This window comes from Psammomys obesus, unplaced genomic scaffold (genome assembly GCF_907164565.1).
Source record: "Psammomys obesus unplaced genomic scaffold, mPsaObe1.curated_primary_1811, whole genome shotgun sequence".
NCBI lineage: Eukaryota > Metazoa > Chordata > Mammalia > Rodentia > Muridae > Psammomys > Psammomys obesus.
This window is the reverse complement of record NW_026585644.1, coordinates 13,862,980-13,883,776: the sequence shown is the minus strand read 5'-3', so window position 1 is coordinate 13,883,776 and position 20,797 is coordinate 13,862,980. Positions and strand designations below refer to the sequence as shown.

The window sequence follows — 20,797 nt, the reverse complement described above, 5'->3', positions numbered from 1 at the left end:
CACCAAATTGCAAGCTGTCTACAGAGTTATCCTGAGCAATCCTGCATCACCAGGATTTCTGAGATTCCCTGAAGTGCAGAATTTCAGCTTTACCCAGCCTCCTATCTAGCTGTCTTTGTCCTGGACAGCTGGGAGTACTGTTGAAGGGGCACCCAGTTAAGGCAGATGCCATCACACTGGAGGAGCATGACCAGCAACCTCACAGTTAAGTGTCAAGGAATGGGGGAGAAGGTAATTTTGATGATTTCTTCCTCCCATGTGTATCAATCCTTGAATAAACCTTTTTTTTTTGGGGGGGAGAGGTAGGCATAGAAGCATTCTAGAAAGGAGCAAGAAGCAAGGACAAAAAGTAGAAAGCAGTTGGTAGCTATGAATGGGTACCATTAGGGAGGAACTATGCTTAGTAGGTTCTGACAAAGCCACAAACATCACTCTAAGGACAGCCCTTCAGGAAGTGCAGAGAGCCGTGGATGGAATGTGGGTTAGGAGAGAGACAGTTGTATCTGTGGGGCAAGGATACCTGTCTAGCATGAGGCAGAACGGAAAGGCCTATGGATAAGAAAGTCCCTTCAGGAAAGGGCAAGAGTTCGTGAGAAAAGATGAGGGCTTGAGCTAGAGTAGAAGGGAAGGCAATGTCATCTTTGAGAGAGTGCAGATATATTCAAGACCAGGACTGGTTTTCTTGATACAACCCAGATAAGAGCCTCCCAGAAGCATTAGGGCCACATCCATGATGGGTGAGCTCACCAGGAATGGTGAAGCAACCAGTTGGAGATAGAGACAGACAGGCAGTCATTTAGGAGCCATCTGTTACCAGATCAACCGTCTGGGCACCACATTGACCTTTATTTTACTTAATGATGGCCCCAAAGTAGAATATTTATATTGGCAATTGAGACATGACAATGAGAAGTGTTTCTCTTAGCAAACAGTTAAGTTTATCATAAACCTGTATAGAAATGTTTGTATGGCCCACACCGAAGGGGGCATAGATGCACAGCGTTCAGTGTTAAGTTGGTAACTTTTTATCATTGTGACAAAACATATGGCAGAAGGAGATGGCAGTTCAGTGTGGAGCTGCTCATGGTGGTGCACGGTAGGGAGCATTTGGGGGTGGCTGCTCCTCACATCTTGACAGATCAAGCAGCAGAGACCTTAGACCAGAACCAGAGGCAGATATATAACCTCAGGTCCTACTCCAACTGCTCAGGTGTGCTAGCCGGACCCCAGCACTAAAGTTTCTACAGCCTCTAAGATCAGCACCAGCACCAGCTGGGGACCAAGAGTTCAAACATGTGCAGAACATTTCAGGTTCAACTGAAAACAGGTACTATCTGTGGCTTCTGCTAGCCACTGGGTCAGGGGTGTTTGTTTACAAACTTGCCCTCTGGAAAACGAAACCATGTCATCTTTTCCATCAACTTCATGTTTGTCTTAGTCTGTGTTCTACTGCTGTGAAGAGTACCGTGATAAAGGCAACTCTTAGAAAATAAGGCATTTAATTGGAGACTTCCTTACAGTTTCAAAGGCATTCAAATAAATGGGCATAGGTGCCATACTTACTCAGACCACCACAGTGTTTGGCAGGATTTGAAGGTATATGTCCTTTGTTTTATCATGTTTGGTGTCACCCTCAGACTTGGCTTTGGAATCTGTCACTAGGCTGTGGTCTGGGTTAAGGTGATGAGATCTATGTTTTTTTTGTTTTTTTCTGGTTCACATTTTCTTTTCAAAGAAGAATTTATTTTTATTTTTAAATTATGTGTGGTTATATGTCTCTTTTAGGTATGTACATGTGACTACAGGTGCCTCTGGAGGCCAAAACAAGGCATCAGATCCCCTTGAACTGAGTTATAGGCATTTCAAGCTGCAGGGTATGGGGACTGTAAATGTAACTTGGCTCTTTTACGAGAGCACTATGTGCTTTTTAACCACTAACCCATCTCTCCAGAATCTCTGGTTCACATTCTTAATCTTTCCCCTTCAGTAAATAACAGAATCACAAATTGATGCATTTTATTGACTTTGGTAGGATGTTAAGAAAAAAAAAAAAAAAAGCCTGACTTCTCCAAACGACCATGATCCTGTCACTCCTGCTGTTTCCACATGTTTTAAGATTAACAGCAACTTTTGGCAAAGCTGTTTTAACTAATTCAGCTTCTGTAATTTTCACTGGCTCCAGGGTAATTCTCTCTCTCTCTCTCTCTCTCTCTCTCTCTCTCTCTCACACACACACACACACACACACACACACACACTGAGAGCAAAGAAGCCAGGAATGAAGAATGACTGTGTGGTTTCACTTTTTTTTCCTGTGCTGGTAAATATTTTATTGTAGAAATTTCCATGTTCTGACAAAGATAAATAAACCCTACACATTTTACTCAGCCAAGGTGAATATCTTGAAGAACAGTATAGAATTTCCCTCATTTTTAATTTAATGCTGAAGGGCAAAATATTGATGGTGAAAGATACCTTCACGTTATTCTGGTGTACAAATAATTTGCAAATGCATGAGACTGGCGCTGGCTCACACTAGTGTGTACTTTGCTACCTGGAGTATCATTCACCTCTATAAGGCTGCCCAGTGTAGCCGCCTGGCTGTTCTTCCTGTCCCACTGAGGACAGCAGGATGATAGCTTCCATTTACCTTTTTAGGGGGCATACCCACATTTGTGCTTCTGTTTCCCCTTTTGAAAACACAGTGCTCAGATTTACTTTTCATTCCATCATTAACATGAGTTATGTTTCTTTGATTCCAAATCTTCAGCCTTCCTTCGTCTCCAGAAGCAATATACTGGGAGTAAATAATGGGAGTACACTCATATTCCAAAATGTAGATGGAAATCGGGTCTAGCTCTCTCTGCTTATAGAATCTGTTATTTAACAAACTATAATTAGAAGCAAAGGGATGAATGAAAGGGATGGGGAGAAGATACAATCTAGGCAGTACCCTTGGATACACAGAAAATGAGTTTACAACAGGGGCAGCTAGGCCATGCTTCAGGGTGTCCAACACTCATGTGATGTTTGGCAGTGGGGTCAGTGTCCTCTTCATATGTGAAGATAATCCTTTGTCAAAGTTCCTAGGGAGTCAATTAGTTTCCTAGATAGCTCATCTTTCCAGATACAGCCTTACCCCTGTGATGCTTCAGAACATGCTCACTTCCAGGGATTGGGGTCCTCTGCCTTTCCCCAAATCTAGGTGACATCTAGAGAGTGCTGTATGCTCTGTAGAAGGGACCCAGGACTTAGAATGTGGTTAGTGGAGCTCTTGGGACTTTCTGGTCATCAAACTGAGTAGAATTTACTTGTCACTAATAAAATCTTTAAATTTTAATTAAAAATTAATTTTTAAACAGACACTATGATTTATTATTACCTTCAAAAAGCTCATAGTTTTTTGTTTTTTTTTTAGGTTGGGGTGAGCTGTCCTTGAAGCACATTGTATGCGTGCCAACATGGGTTTAACTGATGGTGATGATTTAGGAGCACACTCTCTGCCTGCCCACAGGTAGAAGTGTCTGGACAAGCCTTGCTGAGTGTGGAAGACAGGCACACTCAGAGTGTGAAGAGTGCTATGAAGCTAGAAAACAGTGCTATCAGCTGAGATTCTGTGCACACCTTCAACTATGTCACAACCTGGTCCCCAGAGAGGAAAGAACCTTTTGGAGATGGTGGGGTCACGTAAGTGGAAAGCATGTTCTGGGTTTGTGCTCTCGTTTAAAAGCCCCTTCCACTAAGGAGGGCACAGAGAAGGTGGCATTTGTGAACCAGGAAGAAGTCTCAGATGCCAGAGACCAGGTCTGGCTGGACCTAGGATTTGAAGCTCCCAGGTCTATGAAGAGACCTGTCCTCAAACCTTTCCAACAGGGTAGTGTCCACCTGGTGTCTTCCTGTCTCACTCTAGAAAGAGCATCTAGAAGGAGCATGTCTAGTTATGCTGACTTTTTTTCTGCCTTGGGCTCTTTTTCCTTCCTTCTTCTAGCCTAAGAGGACTTGGTAGCAAACGCTTCAGAGATTGTTTTAGGGAACTGAATGCACACCTGCTTGCTTCACTTCCCTCAAGGGGAGGCTTATTCAGGAAGCTTAGGGAACGAATTGCCAGAGACAACTCAGAAACCAGGCCCAGGCCGGTGACATCCCACATGGGCTAACTTTATCATCAAGCCACCACATCGAGTGATTTCCTGATGGAAGAAGAGTTACACACTTGCTTAGAGATTATATTTAGCTATGTGTTTCTGTTAATGCGGTAATTCTAATTCCACGGTCAGACAGGACATTGTAATCCAAATTCCCAAACAGGCAAGACACCACTGAAAACAAAACAAAACAAAGCCACCTACTATTTATTGTGTGATGACTAAGTTATATAATCAAGCTTGTGTGGGAGCAGACTCTCAAATGACTCTGAGGACCCCTGTCACTGGGTGCTGCACCTGAGGGGCATTGTATTTCTGTCTCTACTCTTTCTGCTGCAGAGGTCATTCAGCTGTCCCTGGCTCCTCTTCATGAGCAATGTAACAACAATCTGTTTAATGGTTGGGTTGGGCTGTCCAGTACCGTTTGTTCCCTCTGACTTCCTGAAATGGTTTCTTCAGTGTGACTAACTTAGCAGCATCAGCAATGCATGCGTGGCATTGGTCTCTGCGGGGGACTCGACAGTGGGGCTCTCTCTGCTGCCTGCTCTTGCCTCACGGTGGCCCACACTCAGTCCCCCTCTCTGCATCTGACAGGCTTCACTGACTTCCTGATGATAAGCGATTGCTCTTACAGAGTGAAAATTATGTGCTATTGTTTCCTCCAAAGACAGAATTATTCTTCATTAGACTGTGTTTTTGTTACAGGGATACAGATGGGAATATTAGCAGTGAGATGACTGTACTGGCTTGCAGTGATGAAAATATTTCATTTTAATAATGGGAATAATTTTCTCCTGAGAAACTGCAAAACTCTCAGTGAGGCCTCCTCTTCTTCCCCCCACCTCCTTTTCTCTTATCCTCTCCCTCTCTCTCTTCCTTGGTACACGGACTCGTGTATTTCAGGGTGGCCTTGAACTTGCTACATAGGCAAGGTTGACTTTCAATCTGTGATCTTCCTATCTCTACTTCTTAGCTGCTGGGATTACAGGCACGTATCCCCACACCCAACGTTTTACAGTGCTTTCTCTATGAAGTTTCTCTTTCTTTCAGTGTTAACATATTAATTTAAAATACATTCATTAAACACACGCACAGTGGATTTCATGCTGCAAAAATAAGCTATCTAAACCTGCCCTGAGAAGCTCAGTCTTATAGAGGAAATCATAAAAGATTTAAATGTAGCCAGTGCACCCAGCAATGAGGCTGGTGTGGGGTCACATCACAGCAGGAGCCAGCTGTGGAGGGGAGGGCAGTTCTTCCACCGCTACCCCATAATGAGTCTCCTCATAATCTCATGGTAAGTCATATAACTCATCAGCTAAACAGAACTCCAGGGACCTCAGTCTTTCATTTATAAAGACTGCAGAAATGGGGAGATGGCTCAGTTAATGAAGACCTGAATTCAGGCACTCAACTACCACGTAAAGTCAGCACCTGCTAACCCAGAACTAGGCAGAGAGGTGGGTGCCTGGAGCTCACTGGCCAGCCAGCCTAGCCGAATTAGTGAGCCCCCGGTCCAGAGGAAGTCTATGCCTCAGAAAATCAGGCAGAAAGGAATTGAGAAAGACATGAAACACCAACCTTTGGCCTCTCCACCCCCCTATACATACATGTATATGCACCCACATGTACATGTGCACAGCCTATGTGAACACACACATACCACACAGGCACGCACGTGAACACACACACACAGAAAGAGAAATTGATGGATTGACTGATCGAGGCTGTGTGCTAACTCCAAAACCACCTAGAGGTCTGATCTTTTCCCACTTCATCAGCTCTAGCAGATGCAGCAGGGGAGGGAATTTCTGCAGTGAGCAGGGTTATGAGAAGCGAAGCGTCCCTCCTGCATCTTTCCCTTAGCATGGTGAGCTCTGGACTGTACCGGAAGAAGCCTCCAAGCCCAGGAGATGCCCCCGGTTCTTGCTTCACTTCAGTTAAAGCCTCAGTCTTTCTATGTTTTTCCCTGCTTGTGTTCCAAGAAAAGCCCTGATAGTCTGAGATCTGTGAAGGATCGGGGTTGGGTTGAATGCTCGCGCATTTGAATTTGTTGAGATTATCCATACACCTCTCAGACGTTTTATGTGTGTTCATAAAATATCTCATTTTTTTTCTTAAAAAACTGCTCATAGGTTGTTGAAAATTTTAGCTTTATTTTCCCAATATTCATCTCCATGGCCTCTATAAATAATAGGCCTTTCTCTAATGTACCAACTAGGATGGGAACCTGCATAATCAAGCTAAGGACCACAGAGAGGTTAACATTCATTTCAAACTGCTACACAGCAATTCATATTCGTGTCATGCGGACACATCCTCCCCTTTATCACAACAGCTAACCTTCGGTCAGCTGACTGATAGTTATAAGACAGGAAATTACACCTTTAAATTCCACATTCCCACCCACTGAGGGGCTTTTCAGTCACCAGGCAAGCATGCGCTGTTCCTCCAGCTTGTGTTTCAGGGAACAGCTGTGCCTCAGGTATACCACGAGCCAGAATCCTCAAGCCCTGTGACTCCCAGGCTGAAGAAGTGACAGGACTAATAATACAAGAAGAGGTGACAGGCCCCTCCCTGCCCAGGCTGAAGGAGTAACAAGATGGGTGCAGGGAAAGGTGCCGGGCCCTTCCCTGCCATGGGTGGCCCATCCACAAACAGAGCAGAGGAAAGAAGAAATCCTGACATGAAAATGCCGCAAGTCACTGTCTGCCCACTCTCCCCATTCCATAATTCCCACTCAGACCACAGGGCTCGGCTCATAGTAGAGGGGCAGGGTGCAACCTCTCCAGGCAGTCCAGTGTGCCCAGAGTCTCATCCCCCCCCACTTCTAGCCTCAACAAGGGAGCCCACGGTTTACCCCACCTTATGGCATCACAGGCTGTCCCCACTCCCTCTAGCTCTTCACACCCTCCCTCCAGCTCAGGGCTCTGCACCCTGGACCATCCACTGCCCATTCAGTATGTACTTCTACCACTGGCTTTGGCTGATTCTCTACGTAGAAGAGCCGAGTGATTCTACACAGCTTATCTTCTTTGTAGAATGCAGTTCTGAAACATTCTTCCATGGAGACAAGGGCAAAATAAAAACGGACCCTAAGCCTGCACATATAACAGTGTCAGGTGGGTTGTGTTGCTCAGATTAATTTTATAGGAAGATGTGGCCTCTTATCTGCCCTGGGTTTGTTAAGTTGACTTTCAAATTTGGGTGAGCTTGTTCCCTCTACCTTCAGTGTGTAGAGGCTGACCCCAAGCCCAGCCAGTTCAGGTCACACACTAACCAGTCCTGATGAGGCCTGATAGGCTAGGGTCAGTTAGTAGGGGAGGAGGACCTCCCTGATCAGTGGACTAGGGGTAAGGGAGAGAGGGTGGGACCAGGAGAAGATGAGGGAGGGAACTATGGCCAGAATTTAAAGTGAATAAATTGTAATTAATAATGATGATGATGATGATGATAAAAAAAGAAGAAACATCAAAAAAAAGAAAGAAATGCAAAGGAAGAGGTAACACACGGTTTCTAAACAATGTATATGTGTTACACATACGTGCACACATAATCTTTCAATGTACTAAATTTATACTTTCATTTGACTTTAGTCTGTACTAAAGCTAGTTTGTTGATGATACAGTTTTGTAAAGCCATGAAGAAAGTCCAATATTACTAATAAAGAAACATCTCAGCATACTGCTTTTGAAAGGGACAAGGGACCTTTTCTTACATTTAGCACTACAAACATTCTGTTAGATGACGGGAGCTTGCAAAACTCTTCAATTAGATTCTGGCCTCTAGAGCATTTTAAAGTACTGACTTCCTGCTGCTATTTACTAAGCTGTGTGTGGATTTTGATAGAATTAAACACTTTGTTTCATCCGTCGGAATTTCAAGTCATAAACTCTCAGTGGAAAAATGTCTACCCTGGGTTTGTTCAGTTAGCTTCCACCTTTGGGGTGAGCTTGCTCCCTTCCCATGCCACCGCTTTACCTGCTGAGGCCCTGCCCTGCGTGTTTTGGGTGCAGGATGCACAGGCATTACCTTCGTTTCAATCTGTTTGGTGTCCAGATTCTGGAACAGCAGCTTCACTCGAGTTTTCCCGTCATCTGAAGATCCCTTAAGCTGAGAGAACTTGAATCTCCAGAGCACGTTCTGCAAAGAAATGAAACGGATGAGCGATCCTTAAGCAGGATTACGTTTAATTCGTTCATTCATTTAGTTAGTATCTGTTAATAACTTGAAGCCCCTAATCTGGGTGAATGCCATTCGTTATGATATGTCCACCTTCAGTGCGTAGAGGCTGAACCCAAGCCCAGCCAGGTCAGGTCACATACTGGCCTCTCTAATCATCTCCCCAGTTTTACCTACCTTGGATCTTTCCTAAGACCTTTGCTTCCTTCTTTGCTCCCAGAACTATAAAGCCCACAGAAGGCCGGTCTCCTGACCTGGAGGATAGCCACCACAGTGCGGTGAACATGGAGAGCTTGGATCCTGGCCTACATCAGCCCACCAGTGCTACACTCTGTCGTTCAGCCTCAGGTTCCCAAGAGCCAACAGAATAACATGGGCAGAGTTGCCTTCCAATACTGTTTCAAGTTTCCTTAGCACTTGCTCAGGTGCTTCAGAGGTGAAATGTAATCTCAGTTCTCAGAAGGATGAGACAGGAGGATAACCATATTCTGAGGCTAGTCTGGCTCACACAGTGAGCTTAAAACCAGCAAGGGCTACGAAAGGAGAACCTGCCTCACAAAAGAAGAAAACAGTCCGTATTATCCTAGAAAAATACTAGTGGGAATTAGCAATGTTTTAGCAACCTCCAGGTTAAGTTTCTATCACAAACACCTTTTTCTAAACGATGAACAAAGCATTTTCACTGTCAGCCAGAAAAGGAGCAGGGGAATGGAAAGTCTTGAAATGCATTTGTCCCTTCAGATGGCAGGCTGTGTGTCACGCCAGCCCACACCATCCTCACAGCATTCCTTATGATATTCTTCATGTTGAGTTGAGGACTTGGGCCAATGGAAAAGTCTCAAAGCTTAGGCTTCATCTATATTCCAAGACATCTTGCATTTCCTTTGTGCTGAGGCCAAGCCTCTGCCTGTTCTGGCAGATCCAGGTACCAGGGTGTTTTCAGAGCAGGAATTACCAGAGTCATGGGATGAGAACATGAGTTCAGATTGAGAACAAGAGCAGTCACTGCGAAGATTGCCAATTTTTTTCATGTAGTCCTTGTGTGGGGCGTTGTAAGACAACGCTGTTCTTCCATCTCACATGCAGGCCCACATGAATGGGGAAGTTAGCAGCTGATTCCCTTTCTTCTTGTTTGAGCCTTATATCCTCAGCATGGTGCTGCCATGAGCACCTTTGGATGGCTGACAGATTGCTAGTTGTCTTTAATGACTAACAGTCATTTATCTCAAGCTTCTCAAGCTTTGTCTTGTGTATTTAAAATGTAATTAAAAAAAAACTATTTCTGAGAACCATGAATGCTATTTCTACCTGTGGTCTAAGTGAGCTACTTAATTTCCAGACTCGGAGCTCTTCTTAAATATATGATTGAGCCTCCGTACACAGATCTGGGTTTACAAGCTGGAACCTCAGGGCCCACATTGGCTGCTTAGAGAGCATGGCATAAATAGTGCTCACTTTAGTTTAGACATCAGGAGATAGGTTTGAAAGGACATCGGGTCCCACTGGAGTAATAAAGGCCAAGGGCATCTCAACACTCAGCTCTCAATCACGGAGCAGGAAAAGGTGTCTTTACACAGTTTTTAGCAACCAAAGCACAGGTCTCTAGTTACATGACATATATATATATGTCACATTGAACTTTTTGCTCTGCTTTCATCATTGACAGTTTTGTTGATAGTCACTGCTCACTCCTTCAAAGGTGCTTTGGATTTTAAGGTATTGAGGGTAGAAAGTGACACTGTTTAGGATGCCAGGTGGAGTCCACAGAGTCTGCGGCACGGGGATGGCGGTGTTTCGCTTCTAGCAGAAAGATCTTCGTACCTACGTCACTTCCTTTTGTCTTTTGAATTTGGTCTTTCTGTGCTTCCACCCCCTCCAGTCTTAATTTTATAGAATTACAGGATTCCAGCATGGAGATCAGGCTTCATCACCACCAGCACAGCACTGAGCAACCAGAAGATCGGCACTGAGTAAATTGGTATACTGCTGTGAGCAAGGAGCATCCGTGAAATGAGAAAGGCAGAATCCCACCATTCCAGGAATTCTCTAGTTAGTGGCACCAGAAATATCTGACCACCCCCTCCAATCTTGAGTGGCAGAAAATTCCAGAGTGTGGATTATTTCACAGAGGAATAAAAGCCTTGCTGTTGCTAGAAATCTGGGTGGCACAAACCCCGGTGTCCTAGGCCCCGTGTTGCTGCTGTAATCCCACCAGAGGCAAGGCTAGGCAGTCACTGTTCACCATAGCAGGTGAAGGGGGAAGGTCTCCTTTGGGTATCTGTTCTTTATTCCACACGTGTGTGCCCGGAGCTCAGCAATTAAAGAGTGGCAGTCCCTCTCCACTTGACTGCTTCATTTCCAGCTCTTCTGCTTCCAGGTACCATGACAAGACCAGGGCATCAGTTAAGCCACAGAGCAAGAAGGGTCAATGTAATGCCCGCTAGCCTGTAGACATGTCAGGACTAGAGCTAGCCCCATATACCTAGAATGGTGTTCTAGTTTATTCTCGCTTTTGATGGTTTTAAAATGTCCCTCTAGAAATGAGCAAATATGGTAGGCTACAATCTTCTCACTCAGCATCAGGAAAGGAAACACTTTTGGCTATGTTTCCTGCCCTTCTTAATGACTCCTTATGTTGTTGAAACAGATAGCTGATAAGAATGGATGGATGCTTAGAGACAACTGCTTCTCTCGCCCTGCTAAAGAGAAGTAAGGACTACACAACTGAGCCATTAGTGTATGAGGGATGCCTGTGGGGAAAGCCACTAAAACATGAGCAGTTGTCAGAATCTTAGCAGAGTGTGTGTGTGTGTGTGTGTGTGTGTGTGTGTGTGTGTGTGTTGCTGGGGATAGAACCTAAGGCCTTGTGTATGCTAGCATACTCTCCTATCAAATCATATTTCACTCTCAAATTACATTTTCTTAGGCTTTTGATAAGGAGGGCCCAAGGCATGGATCTCCGCGTGGCTCAGCAATGGTACAGAAATGGACCGGTTCAGCTGTGTGAAGATTTAAAGGAGTATCCTCATTACATTCTCTCTCTCTCTCTCTCTCTCTCTCTCTCTCTCTCTCTCTCTCTGTGTGTGTGTGTGTGTGTGTGTGTAGGTACGTATGTCTATGCTGGTATATGCCTACTTGTATGTGTGCATACACAGGTCAGAGGGTTAACCTCAGTAGTTTCTCAGGTGCCATCCACTTTATATTTTGAGGCAGGTGTGTCATTAGCTTGGAGCTCACTAAATATATAAAGCTGGTCAGGAAATAAGCTCCTGGGATTGACCTGTCTTTGCATCCTCTGGCTTCCTTTTGTAGGTTCTGCAGCTGAACTCTATGTGTTCAAGGCAAGCACTGTATTGACTGAGCTATCTCCTAAGCTCCAGTGAGTTTAAGTTTTACACACCCAGATCTCAACATGCTAGCCTGTTAGTCTATTTGTTTTTTTTTTCCCCATAAAGACTTGGACAAAAAGCACAACTGTCCATAAATATTTCATGATTGTTTGTTATTTAGAGTCACAATAATTTCAGAGCTTACAGGAACAACTTAAACCTCCTTACATAGGGCTTACAACTGCTGCACTTATTTAGGGAATTAAACTTGTCATTAACACCCTGTGGACTCAGGACCCTGTCTACCTCTCACAGCTGAGTTGGGGAAACTTGTCTCAGTATAGAATTGAAGAAGTGACCATGAAATAGACGAAAAGGCAAGGAAGTAAGAGCTCCCCTTAAAGGTGGCACAGTCAAGAGGCTGTGGCCTAAGCTCAGCTTCAAATGAGCAGAACACACCGTAACTGTATTCTCAGGAAAACTTGCCGTAGACTAGATGAGGCAGTACTCAGGTGTGAGGCCCACAGTAGTGGTGGAGAGCAGGGAACCTGGGAGAACTGAGCTTAGAAAAGGACCTGTTGGGTCTCCATGGGAAACCACAGGCTATCGCCCTATCATTTTCTAGAGCATTCTGGGTAAGGGACAGCCCACATTGTCTAGCCCAAGGAAGCATTAAAGGGCTGACACAAATTCTAATGTTTAATGGCTAAAGTTTAGATTTGTTAGATAGTCTGTCACCAGGGAGTCCAGTTCCTAAGGGCTCACAGAAGTCGTGTAGTGTACAGCATTATGAAATAAATGATACAATTTAAATCCCTTTTAGGTTAATTTTAAGGGAAGGATGCTAGATTAAATGGTAAGAAGTATCCTCAAAACCCCACTTGAGACATAACATAGGAATTAGGGACATAGCCTGGTGAAAAGGAAGGCGGGGTAAGGGAGGGATTCAAAAGTGAAGGAAAATGGCTGATGCATGACTTGGTTGATAATATAACAAAATCAATTATAACTGTCTACAAGTGTTCAGCATCCCAAAGAACTCTGCCCCGACCCTGGAGGGACAGTTTGTGTACTGTGGGATAAAGCCCCACATGAAAGCAAGGAGCCATGCAGCGATGACACTGCACATGCCACTTGTAGCCTTTTCGGACCAGCTCAGAAACTTCCCACAGATCCTTACAAAGACAGGGAGGGAGCTGCAGTATACTAGACCCGTCTTCCAGGTCACAAGAAAGCAGAGTTCACATCAAGATCTTCCCTGGCAGTGTTGCCTAGTCCTGGCTGCACACGGGACAGTGAGGAGATGTGGCAAGATTCTCACCAAAGGCTTTGTGCAGAATCTTGTGTGGACTGTGCTGACCCCTGGACTGGCAGGAAGACTGGCCGAGGATGAAGAAGCCGAAGACAGAAGCACAAGTGAACCCTTGCTGGAATCTCCAGCAGGCAGCAGGACTGGTCTGCTGTTTTGCTCTTTCTAGCCTTGGCCAGGATGCCTTCTAGGGTGTTGCCAAGTGCAGCAGAAAAGACACACAGAGAATCCGTCAGACTGTGTGGAGGTAAGCCATGGAAACCTACTCTTACGGTAGAATCCAGAAGGCCTTAGATTTGGTGTCTTGACGTGTAATACTGTGTGTGTGTCAGAGAGGAAGAAGCAGAAACCACATACAGTGCTCTCCCTCCTCCAGGACTGATGATGTAACACCACACACATCCCAGACACATATAGCAAGAGTATTCAGGTTTGGCTTCTTGATCATATTAGTAGCAAGTACAGGTCCTCTACCTGTGCAGGTACCATGGAAAACAGGAAGGGACAGTGAGAAGAACCCTTGACAAGGACCAGGAAGTCATTTGCTCACTGACTCTGTGCTTTAAGCATAGGTGGCCTTTGATGTTTGACACAAAATTGAAATACATTCTTGATATTAAATTTTTATGCAACTACATTTTGTTATTGCTACAACCACCATGTGCGTCCATACTGGTAACTATCCCGATAATTTCCCTGGAAGGAAGTGAGGTGACAGTGTTTATTGTGAGTTTTCAGGTGCCAGAAGTTCTTTAACGGAAGCAGCTTCCTTCTCTGTGTCAGAGTTTCTCCACCTCTGCACACAGACTGCTTGGATATGCTGATTCTATATGGTGCTCTAGCCTGTTCACGGCAGGTGCTGGACATCCCCTAAGTGGCAGAAATGCCCTTCGAGGTACTGGTAATGAAAAACCTTCTCCAGACATCCAGATGTGTCCCCTAGAGGGCAGGCTTGTCCTGGCTGAAATCTTGGTTCTGGTGGGAAGAAAGCCAGTGAAAAGAAATCTAGGCAAGGCTACTACTGTCTGTGAGCACTTATCAATTGGTTGCAGAGACTGGATCACAGAAGAGCATAGCCTAAGAGGGAGGTTCAGATGTGGCAGTTTGGAAATAACTACAAGAAAATGGTGTCCAGGGGCCTTCGATGAACCTTCACTTCTTCAGTGTGGGCTCTGGGAGCAATGGAAGACTGAAGCTGAGCCTGAGCAACCTATGTGAAAAGCAGGTTTCTGGAAATCTGATTACGGTTAGTGACAGAAATGAAGACGTGATCTGGGAGAATTCACGAGTATGGGGGGTCTCAAGCATGAGACCTCAAAGACCAGACCAGACTGGCATCACTCCTGTCAAGTAGTACATCATCAAACTGAAGCTTTATACAACAGGAAAATCCCCAACGTTCCAGATTTTCCTGAGGGCAGATCAGCAGCAGCCAACCTGAAGGACAAAGCTAGCCTGGGTGGACAATAAAGGACATCCTTTCTGCTTCATTCTGCAAGAGAAGTGACAGGAAGCAGCTCCCTGTGAGCCATGGGGTTCCCTAGCTCGAGCCCCCTTTAGCCTGCTTAAGCCACCCACAGAAACTACCCATCTGCCCTGTAAGTCTGCAGTGTGCTGTCATGCTTTGTCCTTGCCAGTGAGCTCTCTAAACTAAACCTACTGGCATCCTGCATTCATAGCAGCAGTCATCATAGGCATGCTTTCTCAGTCTCCACTCATTCTTAATCAGCAGAGTAAATTTTTACAAATATTGCGAGATAAAGCATTGGCTCTTCACTTTGGCAAACATTTTCTTAACACTTATGTAATTAGGAGAGCCCTTGGATGATGATGGAAATAATCCAGTGATTTCCACTGCTTACACAGGCAGCTTTAATCAATAGGGCTGGAACCGAAGGTAGCTTTCCATCCCTCGATTCAGTCTACCAAAATGTGGAGCTTACTGTCACTAAGGCTACTCAGGCTTTAAGCAATGTTGGGATTCTTATCACTGTGTTTTATTGGTGTGTGTGTGTGTGTGTGTGTGTGTGTGTGTGTGTGTGTGTGCATGTGTGTGTGTGTGTGTGTGTGTTTCCTTCAGAGGGATCAAGAAACTCCATCCTGTAGTTTCCTCTCTCTCCTTCCCCCTCTCTATTTCTCTCTCTCTGAAACATAGTTGTCAAACACCATTTCATTGGAGTATTTGCTGCATGGGTTCCAGGGCTTGTGAACACCCAGGGCCCCCAAACTAGCAAGAAGGAAGGCAGGTTATATAGGCAGATCATGGGCTCAAAGCATAGCTGGTGGGAGCTGTCTGCTCTCAGACATCTCCGAGTAAGTGCAATGTAACATGGATAGTATCCACAGGCGTTCCCCAGCATCTTACCTTTGTTTTACCGTCAAAGCAGGTGAATCCCAGAGCAAAATCCACCGTGAAGCACAGCATTTCTCCTTGCCAGCTGCACAGATATGTTTTTGACTAGAAAAGAGTATTAATTTTGAGTGAGCCCTCTGCAATAGTTCTGGGTAACTATAGAAAGGTAGTTGGCACATTAGCTACTGTAGCCAGAGTACACTGTTTTAGGTCTGAACACACAAACTATGTAGACTAAAGGGGAAGGTTTGGGTGTTACAGGGAACTGTAGAGACACCTGAAGGCAGGGAGATCTTTCTTGCTTTTGTTTTTACAGGCAAAGGATGTCCTTAAAGGCATCAACAAAACAAACCAAATCATTCAAACATTTCAACAGATATTTGTTCTCCAAGGTATTTCAAAAAACACTCACTGCAATATATGTGTGCTTCAAATGTTCCATAGCATTCTAGGGCATAGAAAGGGCACATAGAAAGGAATAGTCCTAAAATTGGAAATGTGTTTTTGGTCAACTTCAGTAATCAATCTGCAGGTAAAGTAACCCCAGTCCACAGAAGATCGGAAGCCATCATTTGTGCTGGGAAAATCAGGGTACTTTTCACAGGATAGGGATGAGGATCTGGCTTAGTGATGACGGTGGGGCCAGGACTAGATTTTGTCTCTCTGACGTTTGTACTCACATGTCTACCCCTGGGAAGCCAGGAGGAGCCCAGCTCCCATCTGCACTGATCCTGGGATTCTCTACATTGTTACTGCTCATCACTTAGATCCTGTTATACTATATTCTTTTCCTGGTAATCAGACAAATGCTCTGAATATCATTAAAACATGTCAAAGATCCCTGGTGGGGGTATAACTGCATGCTGGTTCCATTCTCTCCCCTCCCCTCTCACAGGAGGACAGAGAGCAGACCCACGAAGCTAGGACCCTGGTCAACATGGTTTGACAACCCTTCCTAACGCTTTCAGGTGTCCAGAGGTGCTCACCAAAATCATGCGCACAGCAGGTGCCCACTGCACACTCTGCAGGGCCACTGGTTGCTTTGACGCTGGTAGGAAGCGGAAGCCCCAGCACAACCCTGGTGCTTACCCTTGCTCACCTTCCCTTATTTGACCACAATAAGTGCTGGACTTCCTTTTGCAAGTCCATGGCAACTTATAGTCTCATAGTTTAGGACTTACTAAGCTACTAGAATTTAAAAGTGGTGATTACAAACCATGAGAAAAACATTTCTAGGGGACCACCGATTCTTGGAGCCTAAGCCTCCGACATCATGAGAGCAGCAGAAATGTGAACCCCAGGGGAAACAGCCTTCTCTTTGGCTGGCAGGAAAAACACTGTTGTAGAATATTACACACTCATGTGCTTAGCCAGCCCCTGGAAGGCTCAGGTAGGATAGGCGCATGGAATGGAAGATGGGTGCAGAACCCGAGTCCTGCGGTATCTCACCACAGAGTCATCCTGTGGCTGCCAGACACGGAGCCTCTCCCCATTCAGATCTTCAGAATCTGCCATGTTTTGTATGTGTGTACATGTGTGTTAAATCTCAGGATCCCCATTGTGTTGTGTGTTTACTTTCTTTCCTGAATATGCTGGGGGAAAAAAAAAACTCAACTTGACACCTGTTTTCCAGTACTCCGAGAAGAGTTGACCTCATGGTCCATTCAGTGGGACAAAGGGTGTCAGAGAAGTGGCCAGGAGCATGACCACTTTAAAGGTAGCCTTGTGGACTGCTTCCATTAAAAAAATAATATCAGCAGCTTGAACATTTTAATGTAACTGGTGGGGAGAATTTTTAAGGCACGTTTAGAATTGTTTAAGACGTGGAGGCTATAAGACTGAATAGCTTCAGATCTGGTAAGAGCATGGGGAAAGGTTACCCACAGAACACTGACTGCCTGAGCAGAGAAGACATGCATTGTCTTAAGGGACTCTGTCTGCAGCGTGTCATACAACGACCCACGAAGCAATACTTAGCGGTTGGCTGTGGCATCGGACACCTAACAAAGCTTTCTGAATAAATTACTGTGCTCAGGAGAGATGTATTAAATGCCTCCCACTACAAATGCCCAGACTTTAGAACAAGTTTCCAGAGCGTTTTAGAGCATATTATATGAAAATGTCAGAGAGGCCTTAATAATAGCTCAAAATATATGGCTGTGAAGGTCAGCTTCAGAACAAAAGCAAAAGCAGCAACAAAGAGCAACTGATGTTTAAGAAAAATTCAAAAACCTCAAGCACAGAATCACCTGGGGAGTTTATTTAAAAAAAAAATCCCAAGACAAAAACCAAACGAGAATACTAGTGATCAAAAATGCCTTCTCAACTTTGTTCTGGATAAAGAGCCGTGTTGCCTAGAGATGGTGAAAAATCAACCCTGTGTAATTTCTCATGTCCAAGAAGGAAACTATGTTAAAAGGAGAGTCAGTCAGTTAGACTGAGTACTTGCCTGTAATGACAGTTTTCAGGAGGCTGGTGCAGGAAGACTGTTAGTCTGGGCTAGCTTAGCCCATACAGTCAGACCCTGTCTATGATAACAGCAACAAAAAAATGTTGATGCTACTGATGATTATGATACAGACATCAACACAAGCAGGTTGAAAAATTCTGGACTTGGACTCAGAAAAGTAAGGAACAGGTCTGATCTCATCCACCTTGTAGAGCTTGTCTGTATTCATGAAGAATGTGGTCTGTACAACTAGGAATAGCGCTTCCTCAAGATCCAGCCATACCACTCCTAGGCATATACCCAAAAGAGGCGCAAGTACACAACAAGGACATTTGTTCAACCATGTTTGTAACAGCTTTATTTGTAGTAGCCAGAAGCTGGAAACAACCCAGATGCCCCTCAACTGAAGAATGGATGCAGAAACTGTGGTACATCTATACAATGGAGTATTACTCAGCAATGAAAAATAAGGAAATCATGAAATTTGCAGGTAAATGGTGGGACCTGGAAAGGATCATCCTGAGTGAGTTGACCCAGAAGCAAAAAGACACTCACGGTATATACTCACTCATATAAACATACAATATAGAATAAACCCACTAAAAGCTGTACATCTAAACAAACTAAGCAAAAGAGAGGACCCTAACTAAAATGTTCAATCCCCATCCTGAAAGGCAAAGAGGATGTACATCAGAAGAAAACGAAAATAGGAAACAACCTCGGAACCCGCTACAGAGGGCCTCTGAAAGCCAGAAGAAAACAGGAAACCACCTTGAAACCTGCCACAGAGGGCCTCTGAAAGCTTCTGCAGTATAGACTGTCAAAGCAGATGCTGAGCCTGATGGCCAACTGATGGGCAGAGTGAATGGAATTTTATGTAAGAAGTGGGAAATAGTAAGAGCTGGAGGGAACGGGAACTCCACAAGCAGAGCAACAGAACAAGATAATTTGAACACAGGGAACTTCCCAGAGACTCATACTCCAACCAAGGACTATTTGTGGAGATGACCTGGAACCCCTGCACAGGTGTAGCCCATGGCAGTTCAGTGTCCAAGTGGGTTCCATAGTAATGGGAAGAGGGACTGCCTCTGACATAATCTGATTGGCCTGCTCGTTGATCACTTCCCCCTGAGGGGGGAGCAGCCTTACCAGGCCACAGTAGAGGACAATGCAGCCACTTTTGATGAGAACTGATAGACTAAGATCAGAAAGAAGGAGAGGAGGACCTCCCCTATCAGTGGACTTGGGGAGTGGCATGCATGCAGAAAGGGGAGGGAGGGTGGGATCGGCAGGGGAGGAGGGAGGGGCTCATGGGGGGATACAAAATGAATAAAGTGTAATTAATAAAAAAAATAAAAGATTTTAAAAAAAAAAGAATGTGGTCTGTAGTGTTCTTTCCGGTGTTCTCCGGCCATCACCCCATGGAGTGTGTGAGTGTGTGTATGTGTGTATGTGTGTATGTGTGTGTGTGTGTACATCTGTATGTCTCCCCCTTCCTCTTTTCTTCCTCTTTGCCCCTTCTCCTTCCCTCGATAATGGGGAAATGCTTTCAATTTTCTTCTAAGTATTTGGTGGAATTTTCCAGTGGAAGCATCTGGTCTGACTATCTCTTTCTTGGAAAAGATAATCTGCTTCACCTTGGGAGAGTTCCCCTTGATTTTCATCACCTACTCCATACACCCAGCACTCCACCAGGCCCTTCTATAAGAAGTCTGACACAGTCTTTTTCTTTCTTGGTTCTGGCAACTTATATCTTTCCTCTCTTTCCTTCTTATGAGTCTTTGTACAGGCTTGTCAAAGTTAACGCTATTTACAGAGAGCCTTAACACCTCTCTGACACATTATTGTTTTCAAGTATCTGAATACGTTTCTGTCATCTTTGAGTTATTGATTACTGTTTCCAATGTCGCTGGAGAACACACTTGGAATGTTTTCGGTTCTGATCACCTTGCTCAGTACTTGCTTCACAGTCTGGTTATGGTAAGCTCCTGTTCCGCGGGATGCTCCGTCCATGCCTCTTGTGCTTGGCTGTTGGTTTGTTTCCCTCGGCTCCATCAGCTTTTACCTCACATATTTTGCAGTTCTGTGTCTGGTGAACACACATACTTAGTCAAGTCTCCTTGGCCAGAGAGTGGCTGATCATGCTTCCATAAACCCTCCTGCTGTAGCAGTCTCTGCTTTGAAGTCTGCTTGTCAGCTACTCTTGCTTTTCCTTTGACATGAGCCGGAGTGGTTTAGCCTTTTCTGTCTTTTCACTTCAAACTGTATGGCGATATTTGTAGTAGCCTTTCTGTAGACATCATAGGGTTGGGTGGTACTTGCTGTCTGTGTAACTCATTTGTTTGTTTACTCACTCATACAGCTTCCAATTGATGAGATCTTTGATAGCTCAGGTTTCAGCAGTCATTTCTTATTTTCTGTTGGCATCCTTTTCCTCCTTAATGCCATGTTAGTTGGGAAAATGTTAGCAACCTGTTTTTAGTTGTCTGATGGGTTTTGAGTTTTGTCATAGCTGTGCTCACCCCAGAGACTGCCGAAACCTCACCTTCATTTACATGGCTTCCCCTCTCCACTGGTGCTCACTCAGTTTAAGCAGGTTATCTACGTACATTTGGACTCAGACTGGACAGCGGAATGGTTTTTGCTTCAGCTAAGACCCATCTCTTCCCCTTTCTCCAACACTCTGGGTTTCTGCTTTTGTCATTTACTTTTCTGTTTAGAGAAATTCTCCATCTATTCCTCTTAGATATGTCTGCCAAAGACAATTTATCTTAATTCCCCTTAATTAGGAAATGGCTTGAAAGACATTTTTCATTTCTGAAAGGTATTTTAAATGGCTATGAGATTCTGTAAGACAATGTCTTTGTTCTGACAAATATTGGAGCCCTTATTTCTGCCACGATTTTTCATAAGAAATTTCATGTAATCTAAATTATCTTACCCTGCAACCTTCTATTACTTCTCTCTGGCTGACTTTAATATATATATATATATATATATATATATATATATATATATATATATATATAT

At 44.5% G+C, this 20,797-nt stretch overlaps 1 protein-coding gene across 1 annotated transcript in view; it reads right to left on the bottom strand.

Annotated features, from left to right (window-relative positions):
* The window catches only part of Sntg2 (syntrophin gamma 2), a 218,490-nt gene that overhangs the window by 5,223 nt on the left and 192,470 nt on the right, over positions 1-20,797 (bottom strand). Inside the window, exons 15-16 of the mRNA XM_055624844.1 lie at positions 15,331-15,423; positions 8,178-8,288 (exon numbers count right to left, since the gene is read on the bottom strand). Coding sequence (XP_055480819.1) covers positions 8,178-8,288; positions 15,331-15,423 — 204 coding nt within the window. The remainder of the gene's footprint in view (positions 1-8,177; positions 8,289-15,330; positions 15,424-20,797) is intronic.